Source organism: Hyla sarda, chromosome 12 (genome assembly GCF_029499605.1).
Source record: "Hyla sarda isolate aHylSar1 chromosome 12, aHylSar1.hap1, whole genome shotgun sequence".
Classification (NCBI taxonomy): Eukaryota; Metazoa; Chordata; class Amphibia; order Anura; family Hylidae; genus Hyla; species Hyla sarda.
In genome coordinates, this window is record NC_079200.1 from 40,950,283 (window position 1) to 40,965,131 (window position 14,849).

The 14,849-nt window shown below is 47.2% G+C and overlaps 1 protein-coding gene across 1 annotated transcript in view; it reads right to left on the reverse strand.

The window, feature by feature from the left end:
• The window catches only part of EFTUD2 (elongation factor Tu GTP binding domain containing 2), a 51,441-nt gene that overhangs the window by 8,759 nt on the left and 27,833 nt on the right, over positions 1 to 14,849 (reverse strand). The window contains exons 16-24 of the mRNA XM_056547858.1: positions 10,799 to 10,992; positions 10,609 to 10,720; positions 10,175 to 10,315; positions 7,057 to 7,158; positions 6,855 to 6,937; positions 6,643 to 6,729; positions 4,632 to 4,758; positions 2,568 to 2,655; positions 2,357 to 2,475 (exon numbers count right to left, since the gene is read on the reverse strand). Of these exons, the coding sequence (XP_056403833.1) occupies positions 2,357 to 2,475; positions 2,568 to 2,655; positions 4,632 to 4,758; positions 6,643 to 6,729; positions 6,855 to 6,937; positions 7,057 to 7,158; positions 10,175 to 10,315; positions 10,609 to 10,720; positions 10,799 to 10,992 (1,053 nt within the window). The remainder of the gene's footprint in view (positions 1 to 2,356; positions 2,476 to 2,567; positions 2,656 to 4,631; positions 4,759 to 6,642; positions 6,730 to 6,854; positions 6,938 to 7,056; positions 7,159 to 10,174; positions 10,316 to 10,608; positions 10,721 to 10,798; positions 10,993 to 14,849) is intronic.

Genomic DNA, 14,849 nt, shown 5'->3' on the forward strand with positions numbered 1-14,849 from the left:
AGCATACCAGGATAGTGTCCAAGACAAGGAGACCAACCGATTTTGGATCCCAATGGTCCAGACCAGAGCACTGCGAAATAGTTTGGGGGGAGGAGGAAGACAGAATTTGGCCAAGGGCACGAAGACATGGTATGGCACCCAGCGATAGGGGAAAACAGTCACTGAATGTATCCCCCGTAACTTCCGAGGGATCGTGAATACCTGGTAATGACCCGCTAGTGGTGGATCGCATATGCTTCCCTGACAGACGGAGAACCCAGCAGAAAATAGTATGCCAGGGGCATACCGTATCTGACTCAAGGTAATTTGCCACATCAGGCCCCATATGAGGTGATTGAGGCAAGAAAGCAGCCCCCATATACAAGCTGATAAGAACAGATCTTACAGGCCTGTAATAGCTATTGTATGTCAAGAGGGACCCCACAAGAACAAATGGAAATGAAGACAATTCAATTAATGACCACAAGAGGGCGCCAAGTGCCACCAAATGGTCAGAAAAACTAGAAGCACAATTTTTTTTACGTGGGGAGCAATGCGCTCTGCACTGTGAGTGGCCGCATGAACTATTAAGGGAGGGGGGCTAGGATGCCCACTCCACAAGCAGCATGCATGTGGGCAGCCTCAGTAGCGGTGACGGCTCGGAGCAGCGCACCATAGAAGTCCCTGCCAAGCAGCTGATCACAGCTCAGAGGCCGGGAGAGGGGGCCGGCTGGAAGAGCTCCCTCTGGGCTGTGCTTGGGGAGGTCAGCAGTACCGCTCTGTCTATGGAGCAACGCGGACCTCGGCAAAGGTGGAGGGGTGGAGCTAGGCACGGCTCGAGGCACACAGAATAAAGGCGCAATAGAGCAGAGACGGCTCGGAGCAGAGCGCCATAGAATCACCTGCAGCAGCCGCACAGCTCAGAGGCCTGGACAGCAGGCCGGCTGGTCTGTGCTTAGGGAGGCCAGCGGTTCCTCTCTGTCTACGGAGCACCGAAGACCTCCGCAAAAGTGGAGGGCCGGTCAAAAGGACGACCCGTACAGCACACACACCTGGAGGAGCTGCCAGGCCTGAAGGAGAGAAGAAGATCGGAGCCACGAGCTGCCATAACCCCCTGAACTCCTGTCTGCTGAATACCCCCAGTGGGGGAAATGAAAGATAAGACAACAGGTAGAGCAGAGGAACAGCAAGGCTGAGAAGGAAAACACCTGCGGAGGGAGCCGCTGCAAAGGGCCAGCGGCTGTCCTCCAGGACCTAAATATGCAGAACACACGCTGCAAACCCCCCACACATAAGTGCTCCCAATAAAGGTACATACTCACCTGCGGACGCCATCTTCTATACTCACCCCAGGCGTCTTCAACCAGCTTATGGCCACACTGCATCATACCAGGCTAAGATAGTGGGGTGAACAGGGGCAGTGGGGGACCCGGACCCAGGGTACAACCTCCAGGCACTGGCAGATAGCTATAAGGGCTTGCTTCCTACTGACACTAGCTAAAACTGATTACCTCACTTTCAGTGGGCAGGTATATCCTGCCAGGGAGGAGACTACTTTTTTTTCCTAGTGTCAGCGCCTCCTAGTGGCAAGAGCATATACCCATCAGTATCTGTGTCCCCCAATGAAGAGTGACCAAGAAATAAACCATTCCCCCAGCTGAGCATGCTTCATACCCGGTTGTTCAGTGTGCAGGCATTGACCCTTTGGACGCAGTGATGAAAGTAGATTGCGGTGTATAAGAGTGCTACTTACCATCCTCGGAGAACTCCGGCCCCCACCTTTTGAGGTGTTAAGTAGTGACAGACAATCATTCACCTTGTACAGAAGATCACGAGGGGTCACAGTTCCCTGGCCTACCCCTTAAAATTTATTTTTGAAGGTACAATAGGGTAGAACTGGCAGTGGATCTACAAGTCATTGTTTAGTGTTTAAGTCCATTCTGACGCTACTTGTTAATGGATACATTTTTGTGAAGGCGTGGACAAAGGATTTAGTACTTTATTGGGTTTTGGCTCATTTCCAGCCTAATGGGGGAGATTTTTCAAAATCTGTCCAGAGTAAGAGTTGCCCATAGCAACCAATCAGATCACTTCTTAAATTTTTCAGAGGCCTTTTCAAATATGAAAGAAGCGATCTGATTGGTTGCTATGGGCAACTGTCAACTTTTGCTCTGGACAGGTTTTGATAAATCTCCCCCAATGAGTTTAGCTCCAGCCTGCCACGCTGTAGGAATCAAACAGGTATAAAGCCTGTAAGGTTTATACAATACAAGGCACTGAGAATAAGATTGCCAGGAAACGTTTGAAACAATTTTCTTAGAGCATATGACAGATCTACAAAGAGGAAAAACAAGCCACCGATAAGAAAGAACCTTACCATCAGGAAAGCAGAGTATACTACTCTGCGGGCTGTGGGAATTATCTGCCCACCACCCCGATGCAACGGCTCCTGAGCAATGACGGCATCCAGGATCTTAAACTTCACATTTCTGATCACTAAATGGGAAAGCAATAAATGTGCGAGACTGGTCATAACCAATTAAAGACAAGGTTTGATCTTGCATGTTGTAACAGTGTAGAATACTCACACTCATCACATAGAGGGCCTTCCCTTGTCCCCCACTGGAATCCTTGTACAATGCTGTCCTTCACAGAGCTCAGCAAAGCTTTATCCACCTGCAGAAACACAAAGAACACGATATGACGGTTAGACATGGTAGATGGTAGTTAGCAAAGGGAACCTGTCACCTCTTTTACAGCTGTCCAAACTGCAGGCAGCACGAAACAGGTGTAGGGTCCCAGAACAGAAATCATAGTTTAAAAAAGCTGGTAGGAACAAGTTACAAGTCACTGAGGCTGCCGTCCCTAAGAAATGCATTCCCCTCCCCCCTTTACTGGCATAAGAAGAGACGTCTCACTCTGGGACTATGGGGCAGGTAGCATCCGCAGGGGCCTGCCTTCTGTGGCTACTAAACTGGGTCCCATTGACTTTATAAAACTATGATTTTTCTGAAACACCCGAGCATTTCAAAGTATGTTAAAGTATTCCGGGACTCTGTTCTCTGAACCAGTTTCATTCTACCTGCAGTTTAGGCAGCATAAAACAGGTTCCTTTCAAAGCCAAGAAAGGAAGAACAGATCTAAAAGGAATATTTAGTGCAATAGGTAGCTCTATAAAATTCAGGCATTGGATGCAGCGTATGAAAACGGTGTCAGAATTAATTTATGCTATCACAAGATATTTGCTACTTAACCTGTATATTTTCATTTTAATCTGGGTTCACCTGTTGCCATTTTGCCGCGGCTAAGCCACGATTTTCCAAAATAACGGTTTATTTTAAAATTTAAGCAAACCTCAATGGAACCACAACACAGCCATAATGTGAACACAGCTTAAATGTTAAAATAATTTTACCTGTAACCTCATTGCAAAGAAATCCATTCTATTGGTGCTCATGCCTTACACAAAGTACTTCTATCCAGTTCAGTATTTTTTATTTTATTTTTTAATGGTGGAAACACATGCAGCATACGATAGCAATTACAGAATGCTAATCACATCTACAAGGTACTGGGGAAGATTTGCAGGGCACTTTTAAAAAGGTACCCTTGAAAGAATAGACCCGAAAAATGTACTCACGGTTTTATGCGCAATACTTGGCCTGAGGGGACAGTGCCTGACACAGGGATTCAAAGTACACCAAAGAGACTGTCTCTGTGACATGTGTAAGGGCCGGTTCACACTACGTTCGTAGCGTACGGGTGCCGGATCCGGTTGGAAAGAACGAAAACCGTCCGCTCCCGTATCCCAGTCGGATCCAGATGGAACCCCATTCACTTCAATGAACCGACCAGAGTCAAACGCTAACTCCGGTCGGCACCCGTATACTACAAATGTAGCAATCCCTTAAAGGGGTACTCCATCCCTAGACATCTTATCCCCTATCCAAAGGATAGGGGATAAGATGTCTGATCGCGGGGGTCAAGCCGCTGGGGACCCCGCAATACAGCAAGCAGCAACCACCTGTATCTACTTACGGCAGCATTGGAGATTCTGGCTCCCGACCACGGGAGTGGAAGATCGTGACGTCAGGACTCTACCCCCGTGTGACATCACGCTCCTCCCCCCCAATTCAAGTCTATGGGAGGGGGCGTGACAGCTGTCACGCCCCCTCCAATAGGCTTCCATGGAGGGGGCGGAGCGTGACGTCACAATGCTCCGGCCCCGTGATCGACAGTAATCAGACCCGGAGCGAACACGCTCTGGGGACTGATTTTAACAGGGTGCCGCGTGCAAGATCACGGGGGTCCCCAGCGGCGGGACCCCCACGATCAGGCATCTTATCCCCTATCCTTTGGATAGGGGATAAGATGTCTAAGCGCCGGAGTACCCCTTTAAAAAGGACCTATGTGGTCTTCCAAAAACGTCAGCAGTCCTCATCTATGTAAAAAATCTGGAATAGTAGAAATTCCGATGTGGAGCTAATATTTTTGGAAGATGCCACAGGTCCTCTTTAAAGCTTCAGTATGTGCCCATAATATAAATATAAGTGAAATATGAACTAAACGTGACATCCCCTACCAGATACAAGTGCTCTGACACGTAATAGACAAATATTACAGGATTCCAAAGAAATAGACCAGGCACTTACCTCAGAAGGCAGGGTGTCATCTACCAAGATGTTGGGACCAGTGGTGTCTGGCCCAAAAGCCCAGATAGAACGGGCAGCCAAAAGATCCCAGTCATATTTTGTTTGGAAAAATTCTCCTAGTTTCTTCCTGTGAATTAAGTATGCAAAGTAAACTTTAGAGATTATACTGAAAACGAATCAGCGTTTTCAGCCTATAGAAGGCATGACTAAGCAGAGTTTAGCCGGGAAATGGAGTTGTCACTGCTCCTTCAAGCTCGGAGGAGCCCTTGTTGTTTTATTCTCTGCATCCTGATGTAACCTGCACCTTACTTTCTAATTAAAGGACCTTTAAGCCGGCTGCGTAAGGCTGCGTTCCCAAAGGGCGTATACGCAGAGTTTTTGACGCTGCGCAAAATTTACGGCAGCAGCGGGAAATACGCTGCGTATTCCTTGCTCACTATGCACACAGGGCTTTCCGGCGGCACCCCTATGTGTGTAGCGAGTTTTGGAGGCGGGGCCGTGTGCCGGCGTGTCTGTGACGCGTGGCTCCGCCTCCAAAACTCACTACACACATAGGGCTGCCGCCGGAAAGCCCTGTGTGTATAGTGAGCAAGGAATACGCAGCGTATTTCCCGCTACTGCCGTAAATTTTGTGCAGCGTCAAATACGCTGCGTATACGCCCTGTGGGAACGCACCCTTATTGTTACTTTATTGCCACATTTGTAGACCTCATACTATGGACATGAGAGCACCGCCAGCATAGCAAACCGTATACAGCAATTGTGTTATTTAGTTTGATAGCCCGGGACTTCAGGACCCCAGTGCCGAGCAGCTCCACTCTTTATAATCAAGCCCTTTTGAGGTGTTGTCCTAAGAGAAACAACATCTTTCATAACGTGGCCACTGGGGAGATTAGCTGACTGCCTTGAGTCACGCTCCCAGCTGCTCAATGGTAAAAGTTAGACATGGATGGCATTAAGGTGAATTACTAATACAGTGGTCCCTCAAGTTACAATATTAATTTGTTCAAAGGACGACCATTGTATGTTGAAACCATTGTATGTTTAGACCAGAACTCTATGGAACCCTGGTAATTGGTTATAAAGGCACCAAAATTTAATTAAAAAAAAAATAGGAACAAGTGAAAATTAAAGAAAAAGAAGTAGATAACTAACATAGATAAAGCAAATCCTTACATATAAAAGTAAGAAAGATCTGCTGGGAGCTGTAAATCACTGTCTATATCAGTGTTTCCCAAGCAGGGAGCCTCCAGCTGTTGCAAAACTATAACTCCCAGCATGCCCGGACAGCCAAAGGCTGTCCGGGCATGATGGGAGTTTTAGTTTTGCAACAGCTGGGGGCACCCTGCTTGGGAAACACTGGTCTATGTAGAGGACAGGAGCTTCTTCAGGGTCCTGTACAGTACACACAGTGTCCTTAAAAAGTAACATGGAGCCACCCTCACCTGGTGTCCAAAGGAGCAGCTAACCCTGGTACAGGTAAAGTGTACAGAAGAACATGTAATACCTCCCTGTACTGTAGGGGGCGCTACCAGACATCAGTCAGTGCATACACTTCAGTAATACAGGGGTTTTACCAGTGAAATGCCCATTCTGATTGGTCAGTTCTTCTGGCCATTGACACGTTTCGCAGATCTGGACTGTCTGTACATTGTATGTTGAGTCTAGTTTCAACTTACAATGGTCCAGAAAAGACCATAATATGTTGAAACTATTGTATGTTGAGGCCATTGTAAGTTGAGGGATCACTGTACATGTAATACAGGATTGGCGGAGTCCACCAGATCAGAGCCTCTTGTACAAAGCGCATCTTCATTTAGGGTCATAGAGGGGTTTCCCCACATAGGGTCTCCCCCCTCTGTCCAAGTGTCCTAATAAACAAAAGGAGCAATTTATCCATTAAATTTTTTTCCCCACAAAACACCTCCCAAAAATAAAACATGTCCAGCATCATTACACATATATCAATGTAAACAGCTCTGCAATTGCTATACAAGCTTTAGCATTTTACCTGTTCCACGATATCTGCACCACCTCATTTTCAATGTCTTCGGCCAGACCTTTTTCCAATGGCTCGGCAATCATTGTGATTTTGTTCCTGCAGATGAGAAGTTAAAAAAGGTAAGAATGGCGCCGTAGTGGATTAAACAGCATGGTTGGAACAATATCACCATGTGGCGAAAACACGGACACCTCGCCAACTGTGTAAGGCTCTAAACTTACTTCTTATTCGGGGTCTCGGCAAAACATTTTAGTGATGAAGTTTCCACAACAGTCTCGCAAAACGTCACCACAGGATCTGCCACCTGAAAGATTAGGGAAGAGTTAAATGAAGATTATTCTATTAATTCAAAGCTCACGCCTAAAGTTTTTCATGTCAGCCAGGTACCAAGCATAGCAATCACGCTTCTACTTCAAAACTCACCTTAATATCAATCTCCGAATACATTTTACGGAGGTCGTGCATAACGCAGTCAAGGTAAAGCTCTCCAGTCCCAAGAATGACGTGCTCTCCAGACTCCTCCACCTACATAGATGCAGACAGTTACTATACAGAACAGGCATAGACAACCTCCAGCACTGCAGATGTTTTGGACTACATCTCCCATGATGCTTTGTCAGCATTTTGGCTGTAAGAGCATCATGGGAAATGTAGTCCAAAACATCTGCAGTGCCGAACGTTGCCCAAGCCTGATGCAGAAGGTCTACAGAAAAGCAAGAGTTCAGTGAATATATAGTTGATTCATTTGGTCTCAAACATTGTTCTGCTTTCCAAGTGCTCCAATTCCCAGGAGAAGGCTGTCTGGGCTTGCCAGTTTTGCAGCAGCTGGAAAACCACAGATTAAATGGGCACTATCATTACAATTTTTTTTTTGCTATTGCACTTCTTATGGTAAATAAAAAAATATTTCTAATGTACTTTGTTTTGTGTTTGAAAAGTGCTGCCACTAGGTGTCTCCCTACTTGTCCAGAACACATTTCCCCCCTATCTCTTGCACAGACTTTGGACTCCTGCTGACCTGGCAACAGTCCAAAATCAGGAAAAGCAGTCTGGAGTGCTGAGGGGGATGTGTGCAGCCTTATCCAATCATAGCTCAACTCATTCTGAACTGCTCTGGGCTGTGTATAGCAGTGTGAGGGAGGAAGTTCTCCCCTGTATGGCTTCAGATGATGTCATGCCTTCCGCTTGGGAACGCCCCTTCCCAGTCTGTTAATCTGACTGAGCAGAAATACAGAGCAATATCAACATAGAAAACTAAAAAATAGTAAAAATAAAGGCAGGGGGTGGTTTGTCATGATGGGGGCAGTGAACTGGAAGGATTATAACATTTTACAAGATCATGACCGGTACTCTTTAAAGGAAAACTGTCAGACTCACCCGCACTAACCAGTGGTACTGACTGGAAGTGCAGGTGACGCTGATTAAAATGATGCCTATCATGCCCAGATCCATTGCGGCATTCCTCCGTTATCTTCATATTTGTGAATTTGCAAATTAGCAGTAAGTGGCAGGGGCGGAGTCACAATAGCGGCCTTGGGCATGGTGACGTCTCAGCGCTAGGCCGGCTCATACATATTCATACAATCCCCTCCGCTTCCCCGCTCTGTATTCACTCCTATTGCGCATGTGCTGATGATCCAAGATGGCCACAGCCATCTTGGATCATCAGCACATGTGCAGAAGGAGTGAATACAGAGCGGGGAAGCGGAGGGGATTTTATGAATATGTATGAGCGGACCAGGCGCTGAACGAACAGCGCTGACTTCACAGTGCCCGAGGCTGCCACTAACTCCACCCGTGCCACTGACTTTTCATTTGCATAATTGCAATTATGAAGATGACGGAGGAGCGCCGCAATGGATTCGGGCATGGTAGGCATCGTTTTAATCAGCGTCACGCGCTCTACTAGCCAGTACCACTGGTAAGTGCAGGTTACTCTGCTGACACTTTTCTTTCAAGAAACACTGCTCTGGACCAGTGTTAAAGAGTCATCAAACTATAATTTTCTAAACAAACTCAGATTATATTCCCTAATTACTTCTAACACCCATCCCGCCCTTAAAAAAAAAAAAAATTAATCATACCTTTCCCCTTGCTCACATTGTGTGAGCGCCTGGCAGGAGAAAGTGGGCGTTCCCCAGCAGGCGCAATGGCACTGAAGCCTGTGAGATCTGTGCCTCGCCATGTACCGCATGCACTTCCTGAGTTTTGTCTCCTGCCAGGCCGGGAGGAGACCAAACTAATTGTTTGACTTGTGGCAGGGAACAGAACAGAGCCACCTAGTGGCAGTTTTTTCAATCACATTAAAAACATATTAAGGTTAAGAATTTTAAAAGCAAGTAAATAGCGAAGTTTCTTATAATTACAAAAGGAACAATATATTAAAAGTTTAGTTTGATGACAGGTACTCTAACTTTGATTTAGTTTTAGCCAGTCTTGACTAAAACGATATTTAGTTCTCGTCGCTGTTGCTGACTTGAACGATGACTAAAGTGATTAGTTGACTAAATTAACACTGCTCTGGACTCTCATTTTCTAGACATCTTCAGAGAAACTAAACACCTTAAAGAGTACCTTTCACCAAACTAAACTTTTAATATATTGTTCCTTATGTAATTTTAAAGGGGTACTCCGCCCCTAGACATCTTATCCCCCATCCATAGGATAGGGGATAAGATGTCAGATCACTGGGGTCCCGCTGCTGGGGACCCCCGGGATCGCCGCTGCGGCACCACGCTATCATTACTGCACAGAGCGAGTTTGCTCTGTGCGTAATGATGGGCAATTCAGGGGCCGGAGCTTTGTTACGTCACGGCTCCACCCCTCATGATGTCACGGCCCGCCCCCTCAATACAATTCTATGGGAGGGTGTGTGGCGGTCGTCACGCCTCCTGCCATAGACTTGCATTAAGGGGGCAGGACATTATGTCACGAGGGGCGGAGCTATGATGTCACCTGTATCGCCCGTCATTACGCACAGAGTAGCCTCGCTCTGTGCAGTAATGATAGCGTGGTGCCGCAGCGGTGATCCCGGGGGTCCCAAGCAGCGGGACCCCGGTGATCTGACATCTTATCCCCTATCCTTTGGATAGGGGATAAGATGTCTAGGGGCGGAGTACCCCTTTAAGACATTTTGCCATTTACTTGCTGATAAAATTCTCAACATTTATATGTTTTTAATGTGTTTGAAATAACGGCCACTAGGTGGCTCTGATCTGTTCCCTGCACAAGTCAAACAGTTAGTTTGGTCTCCTCCCAGCCTGACATGAGACCAAACTAAGGAAGTGCATAGCGCCTGCTGGGGAACGCCCACTTTCTCCTGCCAGGAGCACACACAATGTTAGAAAGGGGAAAGGTATGATACACAGCTTTTTAAAGCTCGGAAATTTTTTAAGGCCAGGAAGGGTGTTAGGAATAGTTAAGGTTGAGGAATATAATCTGAGCTCGTTTAGAAAATATGGTTTGATGACAGGTACTTTTTAAGAACAGAATTACTTTTACTATACTAAATAGATATAAATGCAATACAGATAAATGATACCTTGGTGGTGAGAGAAGGATAACTCTTGTTGACTTTTCTAAGACCATCTAACATCTTTGGCAATTCTGAGGGGTTAACTGGTTCCACAGCAATTTTAATGACTGAAGTCGTGTTGAACTTTAATGGTCGGAAGATCTGAGCCTGAAACATAAGAATGTATTTTAAATTTTGATGGCATTAATCAAACAGTTACCCTAATAACTAGTATCTAAGTCCATGTTCACACATATTTTGATCAGTATTTTTTTGCCATAACCAGGAGTGGAACTGACACCAAAAAACATTGATTTGCACCTGAATCTGTGTTTTAGCCCCCCTTAAAAAAAGTTGGCCAAAATACTGTGTGTCAACCCAGTCTAAAAAGTAAGACAGGGACCTGAAAAATATCCCACCAAATGTTATTAGGTAATAAATGCATAATGTGATCTGGTTACCTCCTCATTGCCCCTTGGCTCTGTGATTGTGGCAGTCTTTACTATAGGTTGATCAACACCCTCAATTAAAACCCAGTTTCCGGCTGGCACTCTGTTCACTTCAATATGATACCTATAAAAAAATTCTGAAAAACTAAGTTTACTGAGAAAAAAGGTTCAATTATGTATAGCAAGTAATGGCAGTACTTACCTGGCCACAGACACCCACAATCTTCCCACTGTGCAGATCTGGGAGTCCTCCTCATCTTCTAAAGTATAATTCTCTCCAAGTACCTTAAGTGGCTGCCCTGCGTGAATGGTCCCACTAAGCACGCGGCCAAAAGCGTGAAACTGCACCCCATCATCAGTGCTGTACATCTTGGTTGTGTGACACATCAGCGGGCCCTTATAAGAAAAGACAAACAATAATTTGTTGCAGTTATATCAATATCATCTTTATTATATTTTTACAGTATAATGACGACATACCAGATATATATTTATGTACATTTATTTAAATCCACATTCTGCACTCTATTCAGCTTTCCCTTAACCTCTTCAGGACGCCGGGCGTATGCATACGCCCTGCATCCCGAGTCCTTAAGGACGTATGCCTACGCCCGTGGGAATTCTGGTCCCCACCGCTAGCCGGGACCAGGATGCCTGCTGATATCATTCAGCAGGCATCCCGGAACATCGCCGAGGGAGGTCCTGAGACCCCCCCATGTTGGTGATAGCAGAAAATCGCATGTCAATTCAGACATGCGATTTTCTGCTATTCCGGGCTGATCGGGTCTCTGGTGACCCGATCACCCAGAAAATAGGGATTATCGGAGCCGTCAGTGACAGCCCCGATCATCCTGGGGGAAAGGAGCGAGGTCGCAGTGCTGCAATCTCCTCCTATCCCCTGCCATTGGTCAGAACTGATTCTGGCCATTGGCAGGGCAGGACAGTTCTGCCCACCCCTGGATGTCGGGCAGAATGGGGGGAGAAGATGGAGGCCGGTACCTGAGAAGAAGATAGCATGGGGACCGCAGATTGTCGCTGGAGACAGGCGCAGGTAGGGAAACTATGTTGGGGGGGGGGGGGGGAGGAAGTGGGCAGTAAGCGATATTTATTGCTGCCCTTCCTAGTGGGTGCCAAACTGCAACTCCCAGCATGCCTAGACTGCCCATGCATGCTGGGAATTGTAGTTCTGTAACATCTGTCTCTTCAGATTTAGCAATTTTCATGAAATTTTTGAAAATTGCTGCTCTACTTTGAAGCCCTCTAATTTTTTCAAAAAGTAAAAATATGTCCATTTTATGATGCCAACATAAAGTGGACATATTGTATTTGTGAATAAAAATAAAATTTATTTGGAATATCCATTTTCCTTACAAGCAGAGAGCTTCAAAGTTAGAAAAATGCTAAATTTTCATGAAATTTGGGGATTTTTCACCAAAAAAGGATGCAAGTAACGACGAAAATTTACCACCAAAATAAAGTAGAATATGTCACGAAAAAAAACAATCTCAGAATCAGAATATTCGGTAAAAGTGTTTTAGAGTTATTAATGTGTAAAGCGACGGTGGTCAGAATTGCGAAAAAGGGCTCAGTCCTTAAGGTGAAAAAAAGGGATTTTTGTCTTACCGTAAAATCGTTTTCTCTGAGGATCCATTGATCCAAAAGGTATGAACCTGGTAGAATTTAGTAAAAGTGTGCAAGGACGACCAGGTAGCCGCCTTACAGACTTGAGAGGCTGAAGCTCTGTTATGGAGAGCCCAGGAATCTCTGACAGAACACGTGGAGTGAGCTGAAACCCTGAAAGGAGGGGTCTTCCCCCTGCAACGGTAAGCTTCTGAAATGGCAGACCTGATCCACTGCAAAATGGTCGCCTTAGAGGCAGGTAGACCCTTACGGTGACCGTCGGTAAGAACAAAAAAAGAATCACAATGACGAAAAGAAGACGTAACAGAGAGATAGGTACGCACCGCCCGTACCACATCAAGTTTATGAAGCAAACGCTCCCCAGGATGAGATGGAGCGGGACAAAAGGACGGGAGGATGATGTCCTCATTAAGGTGGAAGGCAGAAACCACCTTAGGCAAGAAAGAAGGAACCGGACGAAAAACAACTTTGTCCTGATGGACAATTAGAAAGGGAGAGCGGCAAGAAAGAGCCGCCAACTCCGAAACCCATCTGATGGAGGTAATTGCCATAAGGAACGGAGACGAAGGGAAACCTCCCTTAGGGGTTCAAAGGGCGTGCCCTGTAGTGCGCCAAGGACCAAATAAAGATCCCAAGGAGGAGTAGGAGACCTGTAAGGAGGAGCCGCGTGGGCCACTCCTTGAAGGAAGGTCCGAACATGAGAATCAGATGCCAGAGGGCGTTGGAAAAGAATGGAAAGGGCAGACACTTGACCCTTTAAAGAGCTGAGAGCTAATTGTTGTTCCAGCCCTGACTGCAAAAATGAAAGAAGTCGAGGAAGAGATTGAGATTCGCACCAATGAAAATAAGACCGCCAGGTACGGTGGTAAATCCTTGCGGAAGAGGGCTTGCGTGCATTGAGCATGGTGCAAATCACCTGTGTTGAGAAACCCCGGGCCCTTAGTGCCACGGTTTCAACCGCCACGCCGTCAAATGCAGCGACGGTAAACTGGGGTGGCATAGTGAACCCTGAGAGAGAAGGTCTGGACGAAGCGGAAGGTGCAGCGGAACGTCGTCCAGGAGCCGGACGACGTCGGCGTACCACGCCCTCCGAGGCCAATCTGGAGCCACGAGAATGTCGGGAATGTTCTCCGCTCTGAGCTTCCTCAGGACCCTGGGAAAGAGAGGAAGAGGAGGGAACAGATGAGGTAGGGCGAACCCCGACCAAGGAATTACCAGTGCATCCGCTGCCAGAGCACGGGGGTCCCGCGACTTCGACACAAAGAGGGGAACCTTCTGGTTGTGGCGGGACGCAAAGAGGTCCACATCTGGAGTTCCCCAGAGGCCGCAGATCTCTGCAAATACCTCCGGATGAAGGGACCACTCGCCGGGGTCGGGAGAGGACCGGCTTAGGAAGTCCGCTTCCCAATTGTTTACACCTGGGATATGAATTGCCGAGATGGCCGGAACCCTGAGCTCCGCCCAGAGAAGGATCTTGGAAACTTCGGCCACCGCCACCAAACTGCGGGTGCCGCCCTGGCGATTGATGTATGCCACCGCAGTGGAGTTGTCCGACAGGACACGAACTGGGCAGCCCTGGAGAAGGCTCTCCCAATGTAACAGGCAAAGGTAGAAAACGCGGGTGGGGGCGTCCCTTCAGGCGGAGGTGGGTTTGCGGGTACCCGCCTTGGGCGCAAAGCGGCCCTAACGGTTATTCGATTTCCAGGATGGGACAGTCTGGAAGAAAGGAGCCTTCTTGTCCCGAGAAGGAGCCTGCCTAGTCACCTTTGTGACCCCGAAGGTCCGAAAGGAGGTAAATTTATGGCGGGAGGTAGTACTACGGGCCTTATTTTTAGGTAATAAGGAACTCTTCCCTCCCGTGGCTCCCGAGATGATCTCGTCTAGGTGCTTACCAAGAAGCCGAGAGCCAGTAAGAGGAAACTCACTGAGAGACTTTTCAGAGGCGTCCGCATCCCAGGCTTTGAGCCACGCGGATCTACGGAGAGCCACAAGGTTACCCGTGGCAAAAGCAGCACAGCGGGCCGAATGCACTGAAGCAGAACATAGAAAATCTCCCGCTTTAGAAAGCAGGAGAATTAAGTTGGACAGTTCTTCTGAGGAAGCCACAGAAGAAATGCCCTGGCGGAGTCGGAAAACCCAGATCGTAAGGGCCCTGGAAACCCAGGCAGAGGAAAAGGCAGGGAGAAGAGATGAACCCGCAGCCTCAAAAGGCAAATTTAGCCAAGGTCTCCACCTTTTTGTCCGCTGGATACTTAAAAGATGCAGCATCGGGCAATGGTAGGGTAGTAGTCTTAGATAGACGGGAGACTGGTGGGTCCACCGTAGGAGGTGAGGACCTTAGCAAAGGAATAACGCGCTTGAACCTTCTTTGTTTCTTGAAACCTCTTTTCAGGGTGCCTCCAGGCAGGCTCTAGCAAGGCTTCAAATTCAGCATGGGAGATTAACATCTTGGGTGCCGGACGGGCACGATGAAAGGAAACTTCTGGGACAGCGTCTGAAGTTCCTGGGTCCTCTAGGTGAAAGGTGTCTCTTATGGCCGAAACCAATGAGTCCACCGTATCGGTCATGTCTGCGTGGTCTTCTGAGTCAGAGACAGAAGCCTCAACTAGTTC